The sequence below is a fragment of the Bombus terrestris genome, chromosome 2, assembly GCF_910591885.1.
Source record: "Bombus terrestris chromosome 2, iyBomTerr1.2, whole genome shotgun sequence".
Lineage (NCBI taxonomy): Eukaryota > Metazoa > Arthropoda > Insecta > Hymenoptera > Apidae > Bombus > Bombus terrestris.
Genome location: NC_063270.1, coordinates 12509725 through 12531544, shown reverse-complemented (window position 1 = coordinate 12531544; position 21820 = coordinate 12509725). Strand labels below are relative to the sequence as shown.

Here is a 21820-nt window from a genome sequence, read left to right as displayed (position 1 = left end):
AAAAGAAGGAAAAAGAAAAAAAAACGGAGAGAAAAATCTCCGTCCTCGCGATACTCGAAACTTATCCCAATTATATCCCACCGACCGAACGTTTCCAGAGTATCGTCCTCGAGATGAATCGACTCGGAATGATGGTGGATCTGTCGCACGTTTCCGTGCCCACGATGCTGGTCGCCATGAAGACGTCGAAGGCGCCTGTTATTTTCAGCCATAGCAGCGCTCACGCCCTTTGCAATTCCTCGCGAAATGTGCCTGACCATGCGCTGAAACGTTTGGTAAGTTACAACTATTCTCCTCATCGTTCTCGCGATATTAAACCTGTTAATCGAAGAAGAAAAGCTAACTCCTCGTTTACAATTAAATTACCAATTTCCTGGATGCGTGGAGTTGTTCGGAAAATTCGTAGAGAAAATCGAGAAAAGCAAGAAAAGGTCAAAGGCAACCTACTTCCATGAAATTAAAATATTGATCAACGTGTGCAAACATAATATATGGAGTAGAGTTCGTTCTTTGAAAATTCTTCCGTTCTTTTTCAATTTCATCAAATATGCGATAAAATTCATATAGATTATTAAAAAGTCTACCAATTAATAATGTATATTATTGGAAATCCCTTTCTTTTTTATATATTTTATTTTCGTTAAAAATCAATTACAACAATATACATATATCGTAAAGAGATATACATTTGCAAGAATTCACCTCGCTGAAATTAATTTGTCTTTATTAAGCTTCAATTCCGTAATTATGAAATGTTACGAAAAGTAACGAACGAACTTTTCCATTCTTCTCTGTTTCAGGCGCAGACTGATGGTATAGTTATGGTATCCTTCTATCCTCATTTTATCAGCTGTGGCGAGAAATCGACTCTGGAGGACGTAGCCGGTAAGAGAAACGCGAATTCTTTAACTCTCGCCAAGTATAATATCCACATTATACATATTTAGATGTACGTACGTAAATTCTAGCTATGTTCCAAGCATATTTGCTTCGTAACAATATTTCAATGTGAACGATACTACAAAGTAACGTCAGGTCGTAAAGAGTTAAATAGCAGGTTGACGCTAGATATCGTCCACCACACACCATCAGTCTCTCATATTACAACCTCTGACCAAGCTAACTGCAATGCTGACGAAACGTAGAAACGTATCTGCCATAAGGACCCAGCTTACAGCGCCGGAGATATCAATTTTGAAAATGGCGTAATTCCTTTGCCAAGTATTCACACGTTAACGGTACACGTGATTTCAGTCGCTGCTAGATAACTTATCAATGCTTAGATACCGAATAGCAACCTTGAACGCTGTGCCTTTTTATTCATATCGAGTATCACTTTTGCAAACGATTACAGACGTTGTTGGATAATTGTTAGGTAGCCATTAGCACGTTTGAACCTTATGTTTCTACGTTCACATCCAGTATAATATCGCCTTTGTTTGAACTGATAACGTTACTCGACTAATTCTTCCCCTTTTTCCGCTCCAATCAAGATTACCTTCGGCCTTTATTCCGCGTAACTGCGAACCAGCAGCACGATCACCGTTCCATATTCTAGGATAAAAGCTAATTGAAAGGGACGCTGGAATCGCGTTGAAATTGTTCTTTTTCTCTTTCTCTCGCGCGTTAATATGGTTTCCTCCAGCTAATCCGCGCCTTTCGCCTTTCTATCATCTTCGAATCTTACAAATGCCACATAGAGAATCGTTTTGTAAAAGCTTGATGATGAACGAAATGGCGAAAGTTATTGAAGTCTCTTACTGTTAGTGGAAGATATATTAGGCTGTCCGAAAAGTATCTTTCTTTCGCAAACGTGTTTTTTACAACAGTGCGCCTTCGTACAAACGTGAAACCAAGTCTGTGAAATGTCACGGTGTTTATCTCAACAGAATAAAATGGGTCGTACGTAATTCGACGAAATACTATGAAATAAAAAACGTCATACGTCTGTTATTTCCTCATAAAACGAAAGAAACTTTTCGGTCAACCTAATATGACGAAGTCGTAAAATCGAACGGCTATTAAAGTTTGCACATGTTTGGAGAAAGGAAACAATAACTCAAAACATGTACGAGGATTAAGAAACTCATGATATCGTTCAGGACCATACAGCGTTAATTCAGAGTTCTTTTTTCCTTATACCCTACATGTACGTATAAAAAAGTAATCGATTTGACGTCCAATTGATAGTAATTAAATTCCTGAATGACTTTTGAAATTCACATTGCTTCTATAAGACGTATAAGCCTCTGGGCGTGTCTATATCAATTGATGTCACACCGATCGATATTTTAATTTACAACCTCAGTACACCTCTCCTACCAAGTATATGCCAATAAAAATACAAGTATGAAATACTTTAAAATTACATATTCTTAATCCATGACACTTTCTCCATATAGAAGAGTCGATTTCACAAGTACACGTACGTACTCAAACGATACTCGATTTCATAATATTCTACGGTAGTAGGTGCGAGAGAAACTGTGAAAAACGTGAAAATATGTAAACAAATTGAATTGTTTCGCACGAGCCGTCAATTACTTTTCCAGAAAATATCTCCGCAATCTCTTCGATCGAGACCGGTCAATTTTCAAATATGTCCCGTAACAGGCCAATTTTCAAATATGTCGCCTATCACAAAGGGATATAGACGATCGAATTTGTACAGGTTGATACTATTGAACGTGGTCGCAGTCGAGGAGAGCAACGTCGAAGCATATTGCCGTACGAGTTTCGGGTAGCCGGCGCAAACGACCGACGCTTTGAATAAACTTCGCCTTTATACGTAGAAATGAAATATACCGGGGCGTGGGCGAATTTATGCAGCAGCCTGTTCCACCTCGACATAGTTACGAGCGCGCTACGAAAAAAAAAATCTTCATCGAACGCGACCGTGCCGAGTAGGCAACGGGCAATTGCACTTTCATATCTGCGAACCCTTTGTGATTCATGGGACACGCGAATGTGGAAAACTTTAGAATTTCAACGCGAACAGCATGCAACTTGGCATTTCCTTGGCTCCCCATCACCTTCTGTTCCCCGTGTGGCCCAAACGATACAGTTTTCCGCGCTCATCGCATTTCCATTGCGAACGGTAAGACGTACGCACGTGGCAGAGTGGAACGCGTCCCATTCCGTTAAACGATGTTGCAATTCCGCGACCTTCCTGGCCAATTATCGCCACGCTCTCCAGCTCGTTATTATGTTAAACGAATCCACGGTGCTCGACCTCAGCCCACACTTCGGCGTTTCTTCCGCTGCATAATTTCGCGTACTGTGCCACGCTCGATGAAAATTTCGAGACCGTCGAGCGATTCGAAATACGCGCACCGCGATGTCCCTTTCTTGCTTTCAGCTGCTTTGCTTTTATACGCGATTTCCCACATGCCACAAAATGCCGAGTATTGCCGGTTTTACGCAGAGACCTGTTAACCTTCGCACTTTGGCATTGAGAATACCAAATGCATTGAGCAGGAGGCGAATATCGGCGAGCCAACCCGATGCTGGTAAAAAGAGCTTCAAACGGAATAACATCACGATTGCAGCGAGCTTTCCCTTCAGGAGTTACGAATTTCATTCGCTCGTTTTCGTCACAGATTTCTTTTTATTCGTTCTACCGCCTTTGATTCGTCGAGGACATGGACAAAGGCGTCGACGAGGATAAAAGGAATTCGTGACTTCGATGAGTTTCGATAAAATTTGACGAAATGAGAAATGACGGTAACGAACAGAGGAACGAAATCGTCCAATTAAATTGCAACGATTTAAATAAAAATTGTTGTGTAATGTCGCGAATTTGAAAAGTAAAACTCAAAGTACAGATTTATGGAATAATCGTGTAGAAATGTTAATACTTGATTCTTTAAAACAGTCATAAAGAAAAATGTATAGATACAAAATGATGCTCTAGTTATTTTAAACAGTATGTTAATGTAACATTACCCTAAAACTTAGTCTCTTTTCTTTTACAATTGTTAACAACTGGACTACAGACGTGCGCAATTACGGAAAATTATAATACATAAAAATGTAAATATGCGCATAGTATGCAAAAACATACAAAATATCCAGAATGTAGCACTCGTTAAATTATTTAGACGGTGAAACAAATCCCTATTTAGCTTCCATTTCTCTAGTTGTACTCATAAAAAAAAAAATAAATTTACAGGTGTATATACTAAGAAAACGTGGATATCCTTGGAGAAATTAAGGTCGACTTTTACTGATGAAAAATTATTATGCGCGTGTACTTATTCCATTTTCCTACTTTCGTTTCTGATTAAAGTTAGAAAAAATAAATGCTACAGAAAAAAGATAAATGGCACGAAAATTCAATTCGTTTACGTTCTGAAAGACCTTTGCAAATTCCTTTTTCCTAGATAGCGTCATATAGTTATTTTCCAAATAATTTTTCTAAATGAATATTCTGAACGAGTATCAGAACCCTGAAAACAATCAGCCTAAACGATACATAAATTTTACCAAATTCAGTGCGCGATAATTTCGTTAAATCTTTACATTTATACTTTCCTATCTCTATGTAGCTTTTATTTCGTCAACGATCTACCTTGTCGCGTGAAAATTCATACGTGTTTAAATAACGGGTTCACAGAAGCGAATCGATAATAATATCTATAAAGATCATGCAGTCGAACAACGATTCATTTCCGTACGATGTATCGGTTCACGTAGAAACGGCGAGAAAATTATGCTTCGAAACGGGAAGCACCGCGTTGAACAGACTCGCAGCAATAATTTGGCTAGTTGGCGCGGTTGCACGCCGGATCGTGCTGGCCCATTGACAACATTACTCTCATGATTGATTTCTCGTTGCGCGCTGCTCGCAGCACGCTAGAATACAGCGCAACAATTACAGCCACTTAATAATAACTCGCCGGTGATCGCCCACGCGTTCCTCGAATAATGCGTTGCCCGTCAAGTACACCCCGAAGCTACGTTTAACTCCAAGTGTAACTGACATTTGCACTTAGAACGCGAGCAAGACAGCTCGCGCGATGTTTGCTCAACCAATCTTCTCAGGATTGCGAATGGATTCGGAGTATGTGAGCATCGAGGTTAAGTTCGCTGAAGATAGAAATACGAGAAGCTATTTTGGGCTACAATACGCGTTGGTTTACTGTCAGAGGTGTATAACACGATTGATAATATTTTAGAGTTTATAGTCGTAACATATGTTGTCCCACATCGATGTAAGAGAAACCCCAGGGCAACGGAGATTCGCGGTATTAGGCTGAAGAGAAGAAATCAAATTTTATTGTTCTTCCCTCTTTGTATATTTAAATCGAATATTTTTTCCAATATCAAACCACGATGTAGTATCATTCTGTTTATACAAGCGAAATTTTAATTAATGCCCGATTAAATGTATTGCTATCGGTTCGATTCGCTCAATTAAACGTAAGCTTCTGTTACATGTACAAACGAAACATCTCGTAGATAGCGGAGAGGATCGGTGGATTTCTATTATACGAACTGCAATTATTAATAAATTATCGATATTTTATTAATCCTTATCGATATATGTTCCTCGACAAATTCGTATAAACAAAATCGTGCTTCATTTGGCGTAAATCGGTCGTATCGATTAAATTTCTAATTAGCGTTAACCGGTTTTAGGGAAAACGACCGTGCACTTCCAAGAGAATATCTTGTAAAACGAATAAACACAGAAAATGAAATAACGCAGATTACAGATTTCCTCCTTGGATATCTGAATTAAATCAAACGTATTATACGTATGAACGAAACTACATACTATTGGTTCGATAATGTTATTCGTTATTTTCATCTGTTGCAGCTCACATCGATCACGTGCGAAAGGTGGCTGGTGTGGATCACGTAGGAATAGGCGCCGGCTACGATGGTATCAATCTGTAAGTATCTCGTGTAATTTTTATTTACAGTTGAATTCCCATTACATTTTTGTTACTCATAAAAATGCACTTAAATTGTAGTCGACTCTGGAGAGTCCCTCGTTTGCGATAAATCGTGATAAGGTCACACGGAAAAATACGTGCAAGGAACGTGTGAGCTTTAACGAACACACAGGAAATTAGGGTCAGAAAAAAGACGAAAGGTGGTAATTTCTTGCCACGTGGTGCCGTTCCCCTTATACCGGTTGCGATTTACGAGATCCAACATGTAGCTACCATAAAGCACGTGCTGTTCTTTTTTTTTATGTCCGCACGAAGTGTTGACCACTGCCTCATAAAAGCGTAATACCAAGAGGGTAAGCCGTACAAGCCGTTTTCCGTATGCCAGTTCTTAACCGTGCGCAGCGTCTTAAGGAGATTCTGCGTGTTTTGTTGGAAATAATTTTAACGCGTCCAATGTTCCATGTATCGTATATGATACACAACGTTTGCTTCGGCATTTGGCGCATCACGTGTGATCCGGGCAAAATTTTGTTACGTTACATTCATGTATTGTTATTTTATGCATGGATACAATCGGTGTTGAATGAAAACTATATAAAACACGCGTCGAATAAAACTGATACAATAGAACAAAAGCGTGTTCATTTGTTGTGAAAAGAATGCATTAAAATTAAGACAAATTATATTTAATACGTCTTTTCTCAATCCATTCCAAGTTACGTATGGTTTCTTAGAAACTCTCTTTACTCAAATCTCCTAGAAAATTGTTGAACTACTTTCTCTTGAATGAAACTATAACGCTATACGCTAACGTTATAAAGAGAATGGTGGAGAATAATAGAAAAAATATGACACGATCGATTATACTATAAAACGTATGAATGAAGACTAAAACGATTTAAACAGTGAACGTGTTAATACTATTCTGCGAGAAATTGTTTCACGCAACCCCTGTTTCATTAAAACGAGCGCGAGTCAACGTGCGAGGGGATGGAAGAAGCGATGATATCGAGCGATATGGATATTCGATATTCCATTGATCGAGCGGGACATTGACGCGTCAGTCAATTGTCGTCGCAGCTAATTTCTGCTTACCCGGTTTTAACTCGTGGCGACGTTAATTGTAACAGAAACAGCCGAGCGGCTAGGTATATTCCAGACGGACTAAAAGTAGATTCGCCGGGGATACGGCGCGGCGCTCTATTATCGCGTCGTCTCGTTTTGTTTGCGTTATAACTCGCCGGTAGAAGGTATTTAACAGAGTTTCATCGTCGCTGGAGAAACAAAGGCGCGAAAGGATCGGATGAAACGCGCGACTATCGGCCGACCCTGTTTGCGAGACTGTGACGCATTATACCTGCCCGAGGCTGGAATCAGAGAGCTCGCCATTAAGCTGCGCGAAAAAAAAACCAGAGAGGAAGAGAGAGAGAGAGGAAGGGAAAGGGAAAGACGTAACAAACGAAAAAGAGAAAGAAGCACAAAGCAGGGAAATGGGGCAGAAAGAAAGAGCAAGGATGGCAGATGCTAAAAAGTTGTCAGGTTTCGCAAATCCGTTGCGAAAAACACGCGTGGGTGTGGAGTCGCGCAGCTGGAGGGAACTGAAAAACAACGCGAAGCAAGCGGAGCGTGATTTGCACGTCGAACTATAAAAAAAAGACAGAGGGAAGAACAAAAAAATAACAAACGAGAAGAAAAAGGTATCGATCGAACCCGTTTAACCACAACGTTTTCGTACTTTTGTCAGGGAGAACCGAACGCTTCTGGCATACGGATAACGCTCGAGTTGTCTGCGAACGATCGAACGATTATTAATTGGACAACGAAATTCTTTTGTTCGTGTGTTTGAATTTAAGTTGGGCAATAAAAAGTTAATACGACATAGCTTGGTGTACCCACAGTATGGATAAATATCAATGAAATAACATAATTATAATTAACAAATGTATGTCGAGTGAGCAATTAAGGTTTAATTATATAACTTCGAAGTAGCGTTTATCTGGTGAAAAATCTTTGATAGCTGAACCATAAAATTGAACTCGCGTATGCGCTCCATTTGTCTAGAAAAGAGACAGAGGATAACGCTTTTCGCGGATTTCTGTTGGCGAGAGGAATCTCAAGAAGAACTTTGCGTTGAAATGAACGAAAATAATGTACGATTTCTCCTTTTCACGGCGGCGCAAAAAATTCTTAATATTACGCGCGCCAGCGACAGTATTAAATTAAAAATTTCATCGGGCTACGTAACAAGAATTCGAGCAATTCGTAGCTACGATTATTCCTCGGATGGAGAACATAGGTTGAGAATAAAATGTGTTTCATTCGCGCAGCCGTAAGACAGCTAAATGTAATGAATTAATAATTGGAACGTATGTTTAATAGTCTGGAAAATACGAAATCGATTAAAACAATTAGTCCCTCGCGTCTCTATACTTCTTCATCGATTACAACATTTAAGAGGAAAAAGGCTACTATTAACTGGACCAGAAAATTGGACTATTGAATAATAATGAACCGTAGAAATTTAACGAAGTATCGAAAGTATTATATTTTGTTGAAAAGTTCTGATTCGTTAGCCTGTGGAATTGGAATAAATAACAAAAGAAGCCGTTCCCTTGGTACATTCGATAACCTTATCAAACATTCTTAACTAAGCTAACGAAATAACGATCGATAGCCAGTTAAATAAACTGAAATAAGTGCGACCAATTAATCGCGAGACTCTTCTCGATTGTCAGAAAAATAATACCAATGAAAAAATGATTGAGTATATTTTTGAAAAGCCTAAAGTTCACCACGGAATAAAGCCAGTATATAATTCAGGTTTTGGTCGAATAATCAATACGTTAAAAGACACTGCCGTGTAGATCAAAACGCACGTATTTATTTATTCATTTGAACGAGGAAGAGCAGCTGAATCTGTAATAGATGAACGTGAAACGGAAATACGAAATTGACAGAATTCAATACTTCTCTGTTAATTACGCTAACAGGCAGGCTTTTAAAGAATGTTAAAATTCATATCACCGTAACGTTCAAACAGAGTTCCCACATGCCCTTGTTATTAATTGCGATATCTACACAAATATATATATATTTAATCATCCAACGTATAGCGGTCTATGAGAGATATTTATTAACACTGTAACAACACGATTAAAAAGTAATTACATGGCTGATGTTCAAACATATAATCTCGTTCGGCTCTTTTGAAAATTCTCGTGCTCTGTAGGGAAACATAAAAAAATAGATGTTCTATTTAAATTTCCCACGAACGTTTACATTCAAACAGTTCCCTTCTTCCCTTTTATTACCATTCATAAATAACCGGACGCTTTGGTCGATTTGTAACAACAAAGTATAAATTGTACCAAATTACCCTTTAACGAACCCAATATAAATTTCAAACGCCTATTAAAAACTGTTAATTATAATTTACTGCTTGCGTAAAGTATTGCTTGCGTTAATACAAATATCAAAGGCAGTTACTTTCTATCAGTTTATCGCCTCGAAGAAACTCTTATACTTCAACGATATAATTAGCTACAATTGCGCACGGTTCGTGGTTTCTAAGAATAGCTGAATGGAAGATAATAAAAGAAAAAGCAAAAAAAAAAAATGGAAAACGTCGAAATTACGTCGGTTTCCGTGATTTTACGAACATTGCTGTCATGAATTTTTCGATACGAACCTCTTTGAAGATGATTTGTCATTCGCGTATAAAACGTTTTATTTCTGACGCCGGACTTTAATTTATCGACAATAAAAAAGAGCTTCGGTAATATTGATGGACGATGCCGTACAGTTCGGTGATAACAAATAACAGACTAGTTAGCGAATAATGAATGGTATAAAAGGGATTTGGTAATATTGATCGACGATTTGGTAGTTTGATGACAACAAACAATGGACGAGTTACAGAATAACGTCAAACTTCCATTTTGAAAACACGTTTTATAGCGTGCATCGAGATAACCGCGAATTTTTATTCGCTGACGAATTGATACCGATGAGAGATAAACAGCAAGCGAGCAAATGGAATCCAGCATAATTGTGCTAAATCTGATAATTACCATCAATTATACTGTCCAATAATCCCGCAATCGACGTAATTAGCATCGATATCGGGAAAGGAAAACGGAAAACAGGAGGGAGAAACGGATCGGTGCCGAATGTATTTTTCTTCTTTCGCGACCGCTCGTTTTGGCGGAGTATCGATCTCTTCGACGTTTCTTCCATTGCAGCCGCTGCTTTTTCCTCTTTCCGCCTTTCATTCTCTCCTATAAATCACTGTCAGATCGGCTGGACGAAATGTATCTTCTGGATCGAATAGGATTTTTGGTTTCGACGTCAGTCGTCGTCCATACAACACGGAAGAATAAAAAAAGATGGCCGTGATACAGTCCTGGCGTCCACCGTGAACGCTGGCTTTGTCGAATTTCCTTCTTTTCGTAACGTTCTGCTTGCCTGTATTTTGCGTCATGATATCGGCTCGTCCCGTATCCCGGAAATCGTGCGAATCAGTTCCAATCTCGCTTATAGCCGCCGTTTCCTCTTCTCCAACACGATCGCAATCCTTTGTGGCGGAAAGGCGCGCAGAATTGGAAATTTCGCGAATCGTAGCGATACTCGCGTTCACGGTTAGTCGTCGGTAGTGCGACAAAGTGGGCGCAACGCGTCCCATACGACTCCGATAAATCTCCGTGGTTCAATTTTCTACGGCTAATATTTTATCACGCCTAGTACTTTCCTTTCTTTATCGCCGTGGTCGATTACCAATCACCAGCGGTGTGCGTAATTGTTATTCGTTGCTTGATTAGAAAAATGAAAAAAGAAACGGTAGAACAAGAAAGAAAGTATAAAAAACGGAGAGAGGAGAATGAGAAGTAGGAACTGGTAAAATGATTCTATCGTGGATCGAGCCGATGAAAAATTTCATATCGTAATCGAGTACCGGTACCTGTTCTACTGACGGCTAATATCGATAATACTCGTGCGCCAGAGGCATTGATAACGGTGGCTGATACCGGGCAACGAGGGAAACGTATTTCCCTGGGAAACGATAGCGCCACGTCCACGACGTCGGCCCCGTGTGCTCGTTCACGGTCGTCTCGTAATGACGGACGCACTCGATTTGGAAATTTCCGAGATTGAAACAACGCTCGTGACCGCAGACAGTCGATGTCTGTACACAGTATACAGCTACATAACTGCCAGTTTCAGCCGCGATATGACGCGCTATGAATAAGTCTCTAACCGCTCTTGTTGTACCGACATTGTCAGCAGGTAGCTTTCAACGGTTCTGCAACGCTCGTTGTCGGTCGGTCCTTCTCTGCCGCTCGTTATGACGCGCGTAATGAGAACGTCGAAATTCAGACTGATCCCTTTTAACGCTCTACTCGCTCGTCATTCCTCTAATTCGCCGTGAATATCTGCTGCGTGCGTCACGTCGCGTCGACGCTGTGCCATCGACCATAACGAAATTAGTTAGCAAGCCTTCTGTCACGTCTCTGCCATTTCGAACCACGCGCATCAATTTATTTATTTTTGGCTACCAACGTAGCCGAAGGGACAGTCAACAAAGGAAATCGTCGATATGCGTTCGATCGTAACGAGGATATCGACAGGGAATTATAAAAGAAGCAGTGGAAGACGTAACGCTGTTCCAATTCCGCTTCACAACGACCCAGATAACGCGGTTTAATTGCTAAGTTACCGTAGCGCTGTAATATTGCGAACGAAAAACGAGCCAACCGTCGCGTTTTAACGATTTCGTCGTTAAACATACATTTAATTAAAACGTAAAAAAAAAGAAGGCCACCGTCACAAAACGTTTTTACGCCGAATTGAAAAGATAAAACGTATGAATAGCTCGGGCATGAAACCTGCAAAAAATTGTATGCACGTGGGTAGAGGGTATTAAAATGGGGGAATCGATCGATTTCGGGAGATTCAAGAACTTACTTTTACCGACCTTAATTACGTAGTAATAATCGGAAACGAAAATACGTGTAATCGTTAATTTTTATTATCTGCCCGGCGGCTCATCTGTGCTCATCATCCCAAGTCGTTATAAAAAGAAACGAGTTAGGAGAGCTCGACCTCGTAGCACATTTTCACGTTCGGATCGCTAGGCGGACGAGGCTCCTAAAGAGCGAAATCGCCCCCTGACGTTTCTCGCTCTGCGCCAGCCAACGAGCCGCGCTATCATCCGGCCCTGGCTCTATAGTAATTAAAGTAATGAGGAATAAACCGCCCGAGGAGAATTGTAATTTGGAGGAGGGCAGCTCCTTCTCCCGACAAGCTCGTTACCGTTCTTCGGATTTCCGTCGTAACAGCTTTGTTTCGAATGAAAAACTAGCACCGGTGACGTTCGGAATTCCTTCGCTTTTATCTTAACGTTATTAATGTTCTCGCGCCACGTGTAATCGAATACGAGCGAAAAGTGTGTACAAGCGAAGCCAAAAATCGAATAACCTTACTGAGAAAAAGTATATGTGTGCGTGTGCAAATGTACATATATATATATTTATATATACATGTACACATACTTATTGCGGAAAATCGCAGAAAGAAGTTGCTAATTCTTTCGCAAGTGAATTTTTATACGCGTTAAGAGGCCTGCCCCGTACTCATGCATTATGAACAAAGGTTATCGCGAGTTTTCTCGGCGTGTACGCTCGCTCGCGCATTAAACGTGAAAAGGATTATTCGTCCAGGACCGGCGTAATAGATTAAACTTCCTCCTAAGAATTACGCGGCGGTAAAATTACTGTAGTAATATGGAGAACGTGAAGTATGCCGGCCTCTTATAAAAGTTTCAAGCAGTTTTCTAATTTAAACTCTCGCCGCGCTTACCTCGGTTCATTAAAACCCTATTTTATCGCGTGGAAATATTTATGTAAATAGTGATCTCCGGGCTTGTACGAACTTTCCGTCTACCGCCGATGAGGAAAAGCCTTTTATCGAATGTTGATTTAACGCGAGCCGTAAAAAGGAAAAGCCGATATTGAATTCCGTCACAAGAATGCAATGTATTAATCGAGCGACGATTGAACGTCGACGAAGATATTAACATTAAAATTATCGACCGGTTTATATTGTACATCTAAGCATGATTATGATTCAAATGTATAGTGTATGGTACAATATATCGTCGTTTATTTAAACTTTGTGTACGAACAAATGGATGCATGGTTTTGAATATACAAATTCACAATTCAATTTCTAAACTAACGATGGAAAATAAATTCTTATAACGTATGCAATCGTTTCCTTTTTATATTCAGAATAAATTTCACGAGCCAAAGAAGGAACAATTGAATGCAATATAGAACATAGACAAAACGTACACGCGTGTCCGATTTTAATTCTCCAGCCATCAATTTCTATTATTTAAAACCAATAGAAATAGTTAAAGGGGATAATTAGGGTACTTGTATTAATTATCAAAACTATTCGATTATCCGAATTATCTTCTACCATAATCTACTCGAATAAACGGCATCCTATTGTATAATGTAAATTAATACCTACATATGTATAATTTCATCGCAATGGAAGTTAATATTAATTTTGCCATAACCTTTTACATATTATTAATGTGAATTATAGAAACAAACAAACCTAAGTTTGGTAATTCTAGTGTTATCAATCGATGAAGATTTTCACGAAACTGCGTTACGATCTATCCTTTTCAGGACACCGGCAGGCTTGGAAGACGTTAGCAAGTATCCGGAGTTATTCGCAGAACTATTGGCGCGTGGATGGTTGGAAAAGGACATTCAGAAATTAGCAGGCCTGAATCTCATTCGTGTGTTCAAAGCGGTAGAGAAGGTAAACGTTCTACGATAAAATCATTTTATATATACCCATAAGTATGAGCACGATACAACAATAATTGATCTAAATTTCGAAGACACTGACACATATATGCGTTTCTTTGATCTAAACCTCATTGGAACCCTTTGACACGAAGCACCTATTGGGTCGGCAACTAATTGATCGCGGATTATGTCATTAGGTGGTATTGACAAAATCCGCAATCACTTAGTTGCCGACCCAATTGATAAGCTAAAATCTAATTCCAGAACCATTTTTAGTATGCGACCGAATAAAGACACGAAACATTCCAAACTAGCTGGCAATTCCTAAAGATTTTAATGATGTAGTAACCTAATGGGACTTAGAGTAAGGACAAGTAATGATGTTTTAGTTTAACAAGCAATACTCAATACAACGAACTGATTACAATATCGTCGTACGTCTTATCATACTCGGCTCTCAACTTCCCGATTCATACTCTCCGGCTCCTCCACTCACACTCTCTGCGGCTTCTGCACTCACTCTCTCTGATTTCTCAACTAACACTGTACGACCTCTAACTAATACCCCATGGGCTAGCATCCCTTTGTCTTTTTTCGCCCCACCACGCATGTGCTCCGCAAACACCCGTGGCTAGGATCACGCAGGCCTTTTCTACGAAACTATTCACTTGAAAGGACCGACGACACATTGATGGACCCGACGACGCCTCGGCTCTCGCGACATTGTTTATGGTTCGATCGATATCTTAGGCCTGTTTGTCCACGATACTACAATAATGCTCCAACGATCTGTCAGATTTATCTCGATTCTCTGTCAGTGACCTAATACTTACGAACGAAGATACGTATCTTACTCCGACTCGTACCGCCAAATACGGAGGAATCAGAAGTGAAAAATCAGTAGGACGATAGCCGAGTGGTAGCCTGGTCTCTGGCGCGAAATAACCGTTGGTCCTGAACCAGGTTAGCCGAGTCGACCAATATCGGATTTAATAAAGCACACAAATCATGCATTCGCCGGTGCATCGTCGAGAGAGACGGCTGGACCGCGCGTACACTCACCGACGATTTTTGTTCTCTTGGAGTCCTGCCAATCCCAGAACCAGCTGGCTCGATTCTCCACCTACCAAAACCACCATCTCTCTTCTATGATTTGTACCGATTTACCGTGTGCACGCACACGTGTACGTATCGCGTATGCCGGAGATCATATGTTCTTTACCTGCGTTTTCTAATACGTTACCCTGCCACGCGATAACGTTTATCCGAGTTTCAGAGATAAAGAAACGATCGACGGAGGAAAGCAAGGCAGAAAACCGACAAATTTGCGATCAGGGTTATTTGCAGAGAAATTTAGAAATAGCATGACCGAGAGAAAATAACGATTTCTCCGAAGCTTGTTTAGGAATTTCGATCGCGTTGTTCGTGAAAGCTGTCAAATTTGTCACATGTACCAACGAGATTTATTTCTCTTCCATAATTCAGTGATATTCTCGGTGTTTGTACATTTCCAGTTAAAACATGTACGCAGGTTCACCACTTCCTTAATTTTATTTATAAAAATATGAATCTACATAAACATCGAGGCTCTATCTATCATTTGTAATTTATAATATCGAGTAACGAGTCACATACAGTTTTTTACGTGCGACAAGCAAACGAGTAGAAGATAAATAATTCGTAGAACGTCCCAACGTGACAGGTAAAATCGCTTTTCCATGGCGTATCTCTGCCGTTCTTTTGACGTCGTATCGCGTTCTCTACGTTTCGCTACTGCATCGTAGAGTCCTCGCATAACGGAAAAGGCCAAAGTAAACTAATTCGCTGTATGAACAACGTGTACCGGAGTATGTTTTAACAGAACATTAGTGGAATTACACAAAAGCGTGTAATGCGGGAAATTACGCGTACAAATAGTGTCGGTTATTTGACAACCCTCGACGTGGCCGTCACTGAAATTATAACGATAATTTAATCGCGATCCTCTCCCCGTCCACACAACGAAACACTGGCCAAAGCGGATTTCGTTAATACGTAAAAGTAACGTGGAACACGGTGGTAGAGTCAGGGCGATACGTTGAAAACTGACAAACGATTTTACCTCGGCGAACGAAGCGAAACGAATCGCTTGCTTTTCGACGAGATTCATGAAGGGGAAAGATGAGAGTTTCCATCGATCCAATTAAACGTTTCGCTCGCGGAAATTTGTACTAGACTCCGGGAAAAGCAAATTATCCGCACAATGAAGCACGGTTTCCAGCAGAACGATCACTCGTGTTTCGTTAGAACACGGTTACCTACGAATGCAGCTCCTTGGACCTGACAGGTGACGTTAATTCATACATCGACGTACAAAACGAAACAAGCTTCAACCTTTAAGCACGTACCTATATCTATCTCTCGCTGTGTTACCAAGCATGTCACAAACGACAATGGTTTGAACAATTTTAATTCTCTGCTCTTTGTTGCGAATAGATGTTTCTCCACGTAGAATCCACCGGATTTCGGACTGTTCGTTACCGAAAGCGAGAATTGTCGTAATTGTTAAAACAATAGACGGGTCTACCGTACATCTGGGGACACGACCGACGTACGAAACACTGTCGGTGGAATTGAATCTCAACGTTGCTCCTCTGGGGCGAGCACAAAATTCGGGATTACGTCGATCTTCCGTATCTGTTGTACCTTAGAATTCTTAGAAAGACGAAGAAACGCAGCTGCAAACGTATCGTTTACGATATGAACACCACGCGAAGAAGGTGGTCGGAAATTGAGACTGGTCCTGAGACGCGATTGCTTTACGGGCGGCATTGTCTCTCGTTAATTGCATCCCGAGAATCGAGGTGTGAAACACAGTTGTTTCCCGAAACAAGAAGCTTCGAGACATCGGCGAGATAAAGTCTGAAGGAGAATTAAGAGCAAACTAGCTGGCAGCGACGCGACGTAACGAATTCTGACAGAGGACGATCAAATAAGAACAAGTTAAGTGCGGTTGGATAATTACGAGAAAGCCTTCGCGCCCCTTGATACATTTTCATGTAACCACCGGGCAACGTTTCTCCTTCTAAATCGATAAAATCGTCTAACACGTTAAAAATATACGACGTTTGGTGCGTTATCGCGCGCACGGCTTACGATCTCGAAGATCGTAAGTCAACGGACCATCGACGATACGTTTCAGCCTGTTCAGAAATATAATAAGAGAGCCTATTACCATCGGTCGAAGGTAAAGAAATACGAGGACGAGGCGCGTTTGATTAAAAACATTCTGAATTTATGAACGATAACTTCGACGAAACGGGTCCTGGCCCCTACCTACGAATCGTTTCGTCGTCCATTAACATTTTAATTTCCCCGACAATTCTACGGAGTGGTCCACGACGGCAAACGTTTCGTGGTCGTGCCCCGACGAGGGAGAGAATTCAATTTAAAGATAAAACGTACGCGGACCATGAAAAAACGACCGTGTATTACGACCGAAGCGCGTTCGTAACGTGGACGAACGATGCTTTATAACGGTGCAGCGCAAGATACGAACCACGAGACCGACGACAAAACTAGATTTGATTAGGGCAATTGAAATGGAGTGTACACTGGAAAGTCATTTTCTTTCCGACTTTTTGAATCCTCGACGAACAATAGATATCGCTTCATTTTTTTGTCCCGTTTATTCGAAATTTATTCGAGCAAAATACTCGAGAACAAATACAAAAGACACAGAACGGTGGTTGGCACGAAATAAATAAGAATCTCGGTATTTTACAGCCTCGGTGACGTTACCGGTTGTAGTATCTTTATTTTTATCCTTTACGTTCTCGTAGATTCCGTTCACGGGCAGATCGGTTAAAGGATAATATCACGTTGACCTACAAAATGAAACAGCGATCGCGTTGTTGGAAAGGGCCTGCTCTCGATGGAAACGCGCAGACCTCGTTCGAACGAACGATTGCCGTTAAACGATTAAAAGGCAAAAACACGAGGATGCTGAATAGAGAAAATAAATTTTTAAAAAAGAGAGGGAAAGAGACAGGGGGTGTAGGTGAAAAAAAAGTTGTGAACATCGGTAACGCGTTCACCGAGCGCTACCACGGCCGAAAGCTTCGGCTGGACTGTAATGGCCATGGAAGGTTAATGGGCTTACCGAAAATTGATGGTGGCTGTACAGAGTCGCACGAAATACGTGCACCGCGAACTTTTTCCCTCGGCATCCTCGGCTTTCACTATACACCTTCTCCCGCATTCCCTTTTTCTTCTCGACCGACGATCGTGCCCCGACCGTGATTTTTCCTCAGAATATTTGCAACGCCATGCGCACCCTACGACCACGATTACATTTTCCTTCCCTGCCTTCCTTCTTTAACGTTCGCCTCCTTTCGGCTGCTCCGCCTTTCACCGACTCGAAGCACCGTGAAAATTGATTGACTGTTTCTCCGGGATCGACGATATCGAGTTTACGCGAGCAGCAAAAAACTTCCATTTACTCGAGAAAATTTGCTTCCACGTTGCTTAAAACCGTGTAATATTTAATTTCTTACGTTATGCCGCTACATGGACAACAACGTAAAAGTCAATCGTTTCATCCTTCGTTCCTTTTTCTATGTTCTCTCAGTTATCGCTGACGAAATCGAAATCGAAATGGAAACAGGGTGTCTTTGTTTGCAGGTTCGAGACGACATGGCCGCGGATGGCATCGAACCCTTGGAAGAGGAAATTCCGTACGAGGATATAATCGGTCGAGATTACTGCCGTTACAACATGAAACGACTGATGGGTCCTTAGCCACTGCGAATCAGCTACGAGGATGGTCGACGGTTGGAAAAAGGAAGAAAGGGAGCAATAGCGTAAGCAACGAAACAATCGTCGCAGCAGCAAGTGTTTCGAAGTGTTCCAGCTCGTGAAACCTCGCACCAGCTTACGACGATTCGAGCTCCTCGACTCTTCGCTCTTTTGATCTTTTTCCCCGTGCCATCCGCGACTCTCGGACGCGAACGTAAGTAAATAGGCAAACTCGATTTCCTTGGAAGATTCCCGAGTCGCGAGACACGAGTATTCGCAGACAATGTCGAGTGAAGCGACTGGTAAAAGGGTAGAAGAGCTCGATCGCGCGATTGTATTTCGTCATGGTGGAACGACGTTTCTTCCTTTATAGCAGAACGAATGGCTTGTTGCGAGATAACGATGTACGCGTCTGTATAAAAGGACAAGCGTCTTTACGACTTTTGAAGACCAAGACACGTATTCTTGTGTGTCGAACGTTTAAAGATTTAAGATCAGCCATAATCGATGTGTTTAATTTGCACTCAACGATATTTTCGTCGATGCTGGAACCAAAACCGCGCGTTCTAGTCAATATAATAATTATATTATGTATAAATATGTACACATAACGATCGATCTCGCGAACGACTGACACCGATCGTCACACGACGGTGACTATTACTATTCGAGTGGATGACTGCTTCGATGTGTTCTATTGTGCGTGCGTGTGCGTATGCGTGTACGAGAGAAAGAGAACTAACGATGTTTGTACATATGGTACCTGAAGTCGATGAACATATTGACCCTCCTATAGAGCAAACCGACCAGACGTAATTTCATCGAGAGAAGATTGAATCGTGACGAGATCAAAAACGAAAACGTGGATATCAAAGAGAACGAATTAGATAAAATTTCGGTTAAGAAAGAATGGAGAACTTACGTTTCATCGAGTAGCGTTCGCCTCGGTTTGAAAGATTTTAATGGCCGGTTTGATCAGACTGTCACGGAGGGAACTAGATTCGAAGTTATGCTCGAGGGAGCCTAAAAAAAAAAAAAAGAAAAACGTTGACAAAGTCAACGGGTGCGCTTCGTGGCGCACGCCACGAGAGAACTTTCCTACGATTTTGCACGATCGAAGTTGACGTCGACGTGCGCGTCGATGCGTTATCATCACAATTGACTTTTTTCGAACGCGTCTCAATTCATTGTAACCGACACATTAAGGCTCGTATATTCTAACTAACGCACCGAATAAATATCCTTTCTTAACGATGTTTTTACACTAAACTTTTAATATAGCCAGATTTTAAAAAACGAACGAGCATGGAGCAAAAAAGAAAGAAAGAAACGCGAAGAGCGATAAAAACAAGTCGAAGACGTACTATCAACTTCCCTCGTGCCACCGCAATCCATCTGATCGTTAATTTTATGTAAACCTGCGCGTCGTTTCAAACTTATGCCATTTATGTTCTGATCTAAAATGAAACGCAAGAAAAAGAAGAAAAAACAATCGTAAGACTTGTTTCGTATCGATCGATTTAACGATCATTCGTGTGCAAGTAGTCAAGATCAACGAAGCGCCAGCCTCGTGAGTATATCCTAACATTTCAAACGTTACCGATACCAGAAATAAATCGACGGCAAATCGAAATACGGTCGTTATTTAACTCATCAAGCTCACCTGTTTTTCTTCACTCAGCAATACCATCCTTTTTCCCCTCCTATGAAAATAAAACATTTTATTGCTACGATCGTTCTAATTCCGCCCGATCTTTGTTTACGCAGTCTGAAAAAATTGCAAATATCGGACAATATTGAAAATATTAAATTCAATATAGAAGACTGAAATGTATTGAAAATATTAAAGAGACGATTGTTTTCACAACGCGTTAGGAAGGATACGGACGAATTTTTGTCGGCACAAAGAGCGGTATTCCACGGAATATTATTTTCAACAATTTCAACAATCAAATTTATCGTACGTGAATATTCTGTTTCATCGTGTCTTCCATTTTATTCAACGCGATAAATATAAACATAAACGGAGATATGAACCCATAGGGAGATCCTGTAAGCCGAGAAACAGATTCGATGCATACGTACGAGGCGAATACGTTTAAGTATTTCAATCATAGAATCAATTTTCTCGAGAACAAATCTTCGTATGTAAAAGTTGTATTCCATATTTTCAACTTATACGTTCGTATAGGATTATCCTTTTCTGCAGTTGTACCGGCAGTTACGAGACTGTGTACGTATTACCAATTACAAGGCTCGTGGTAACAAGGGTAACGGCGATAGAGCGAGACCGCGGCTGAAAGTCAATGCGATACAAGCAGATCGTTCAAGTAAACGTGCTGCTGTAAATCGAGTGCATCGATTCGCCAATTTACAAGTAACAAAGGGCAGCGCTCGTTGGTGATTCACACAGCGCGTAGAAGGCAATCAAGTGCAAAGCACACGTTGAAATCGTAAACGCGGCTTGGTTTATTGGCATTTCAGGATGGTACGTGCAGTAAATTCCGGTCGGAGCTTGATTAGATTGTCGTTCCGCAGATTTGATAATGGCTGATTACCTATCAATCGAATAAATCAATCGTTCTCCAGCGGGATACAAAATTTGACGGAGCGCGGTATCGTTGCGAAAGTCGTTGGATCGTAGTTTATTTTCCACCGTTTGTTTGCGAGATCCTGTGTGTTTCCTTGTCTGCCTTGTATTCGTTATTATCTCATAACCGAAACGTCGGCATTCCCATATCTTTATACGGTTATTTCCCGTTGTATCCTGTTTTACGTCGTGCAGTAAAAAACGTGGCCTTAATTCGTCAACGTTTTGAGATAAAGGTGGAAAATACAGGAATAAAAAATGTCAGTCCGGGCCCGGTGTTCTACGAAGATAACGAGTTTTCGTTGTCCGATCGTCTAGAAGTATCCGATGGAAACTGTCGCGCAAAAGTTCGCAGAGAAAGAGAAGAACGAGAAAGGCGCGAGACTGAAAGAACATCGTCCTTTCAGTGATAATTAATTTTTCGCCATTGGTAGGTCCCTAACGAGCTCGTTAAAAAGTTTTGACACGCTTAAACCTGGATTCGGCCATGCAAAAACCACTTAAGCTTCCTCTCTCGACGGGGCGGCAGTGAATGAACAATCGATTTCTTCGTCCAACCTTCCGTTGCAAACGAAACATCTCCCTCTGTGCTCTATTGTTTCCTTCCTTCTTTCATACCTCTCTTACTATCATTTTCCCGTGGATTTTCTCTATTCTCCGACTCCGATCTTTGCCCGGCAGTGTCGATTCTTTACAACGACTTTTGTAAGAAACAGGCGGAAGGAGTACCA

At 40.9% G+C, this 21820-nt stretch overlaps 1 protein-coding gene across 5 annotated transcripts in view; it reads left to right on the top strand.

Annotated features, from left to right (window-relative positions):
- The window catches only part of LOC100649987 (dipeptidase 1), a 76583-nt gene extending 56451 nt beyond the window's left edge, over positions 1-20132 (top strand). For all 5 annotated transcript variants that reach the window (XM_048412779.1, XM_003393739.4, XM_020868087.2 and 2 more), the window contains exons 7-11: positions 99-275; positions 801-885; positions 5822-5897; positions 13598-13733; positions 18386-20132. In XM_048412779.1, the coding sequence (XP_048268736.1) occupies positions 99-275; positions 801-885; positions 5822-5897; positions 13598-13733; positions 18386-18502 (591 nt within the window). In that variant the 3' untranslated portion in view covers positions 18503-20132. The remainder of the gene's footprint in view (positions 1-98; positions 276-800; positions 886-5821; positions 5898-13597; positions 13734-18385) is intronic.
- The last annotated feature ends 1688 nt before the right edge of the window (positions 20133-21820 follow it).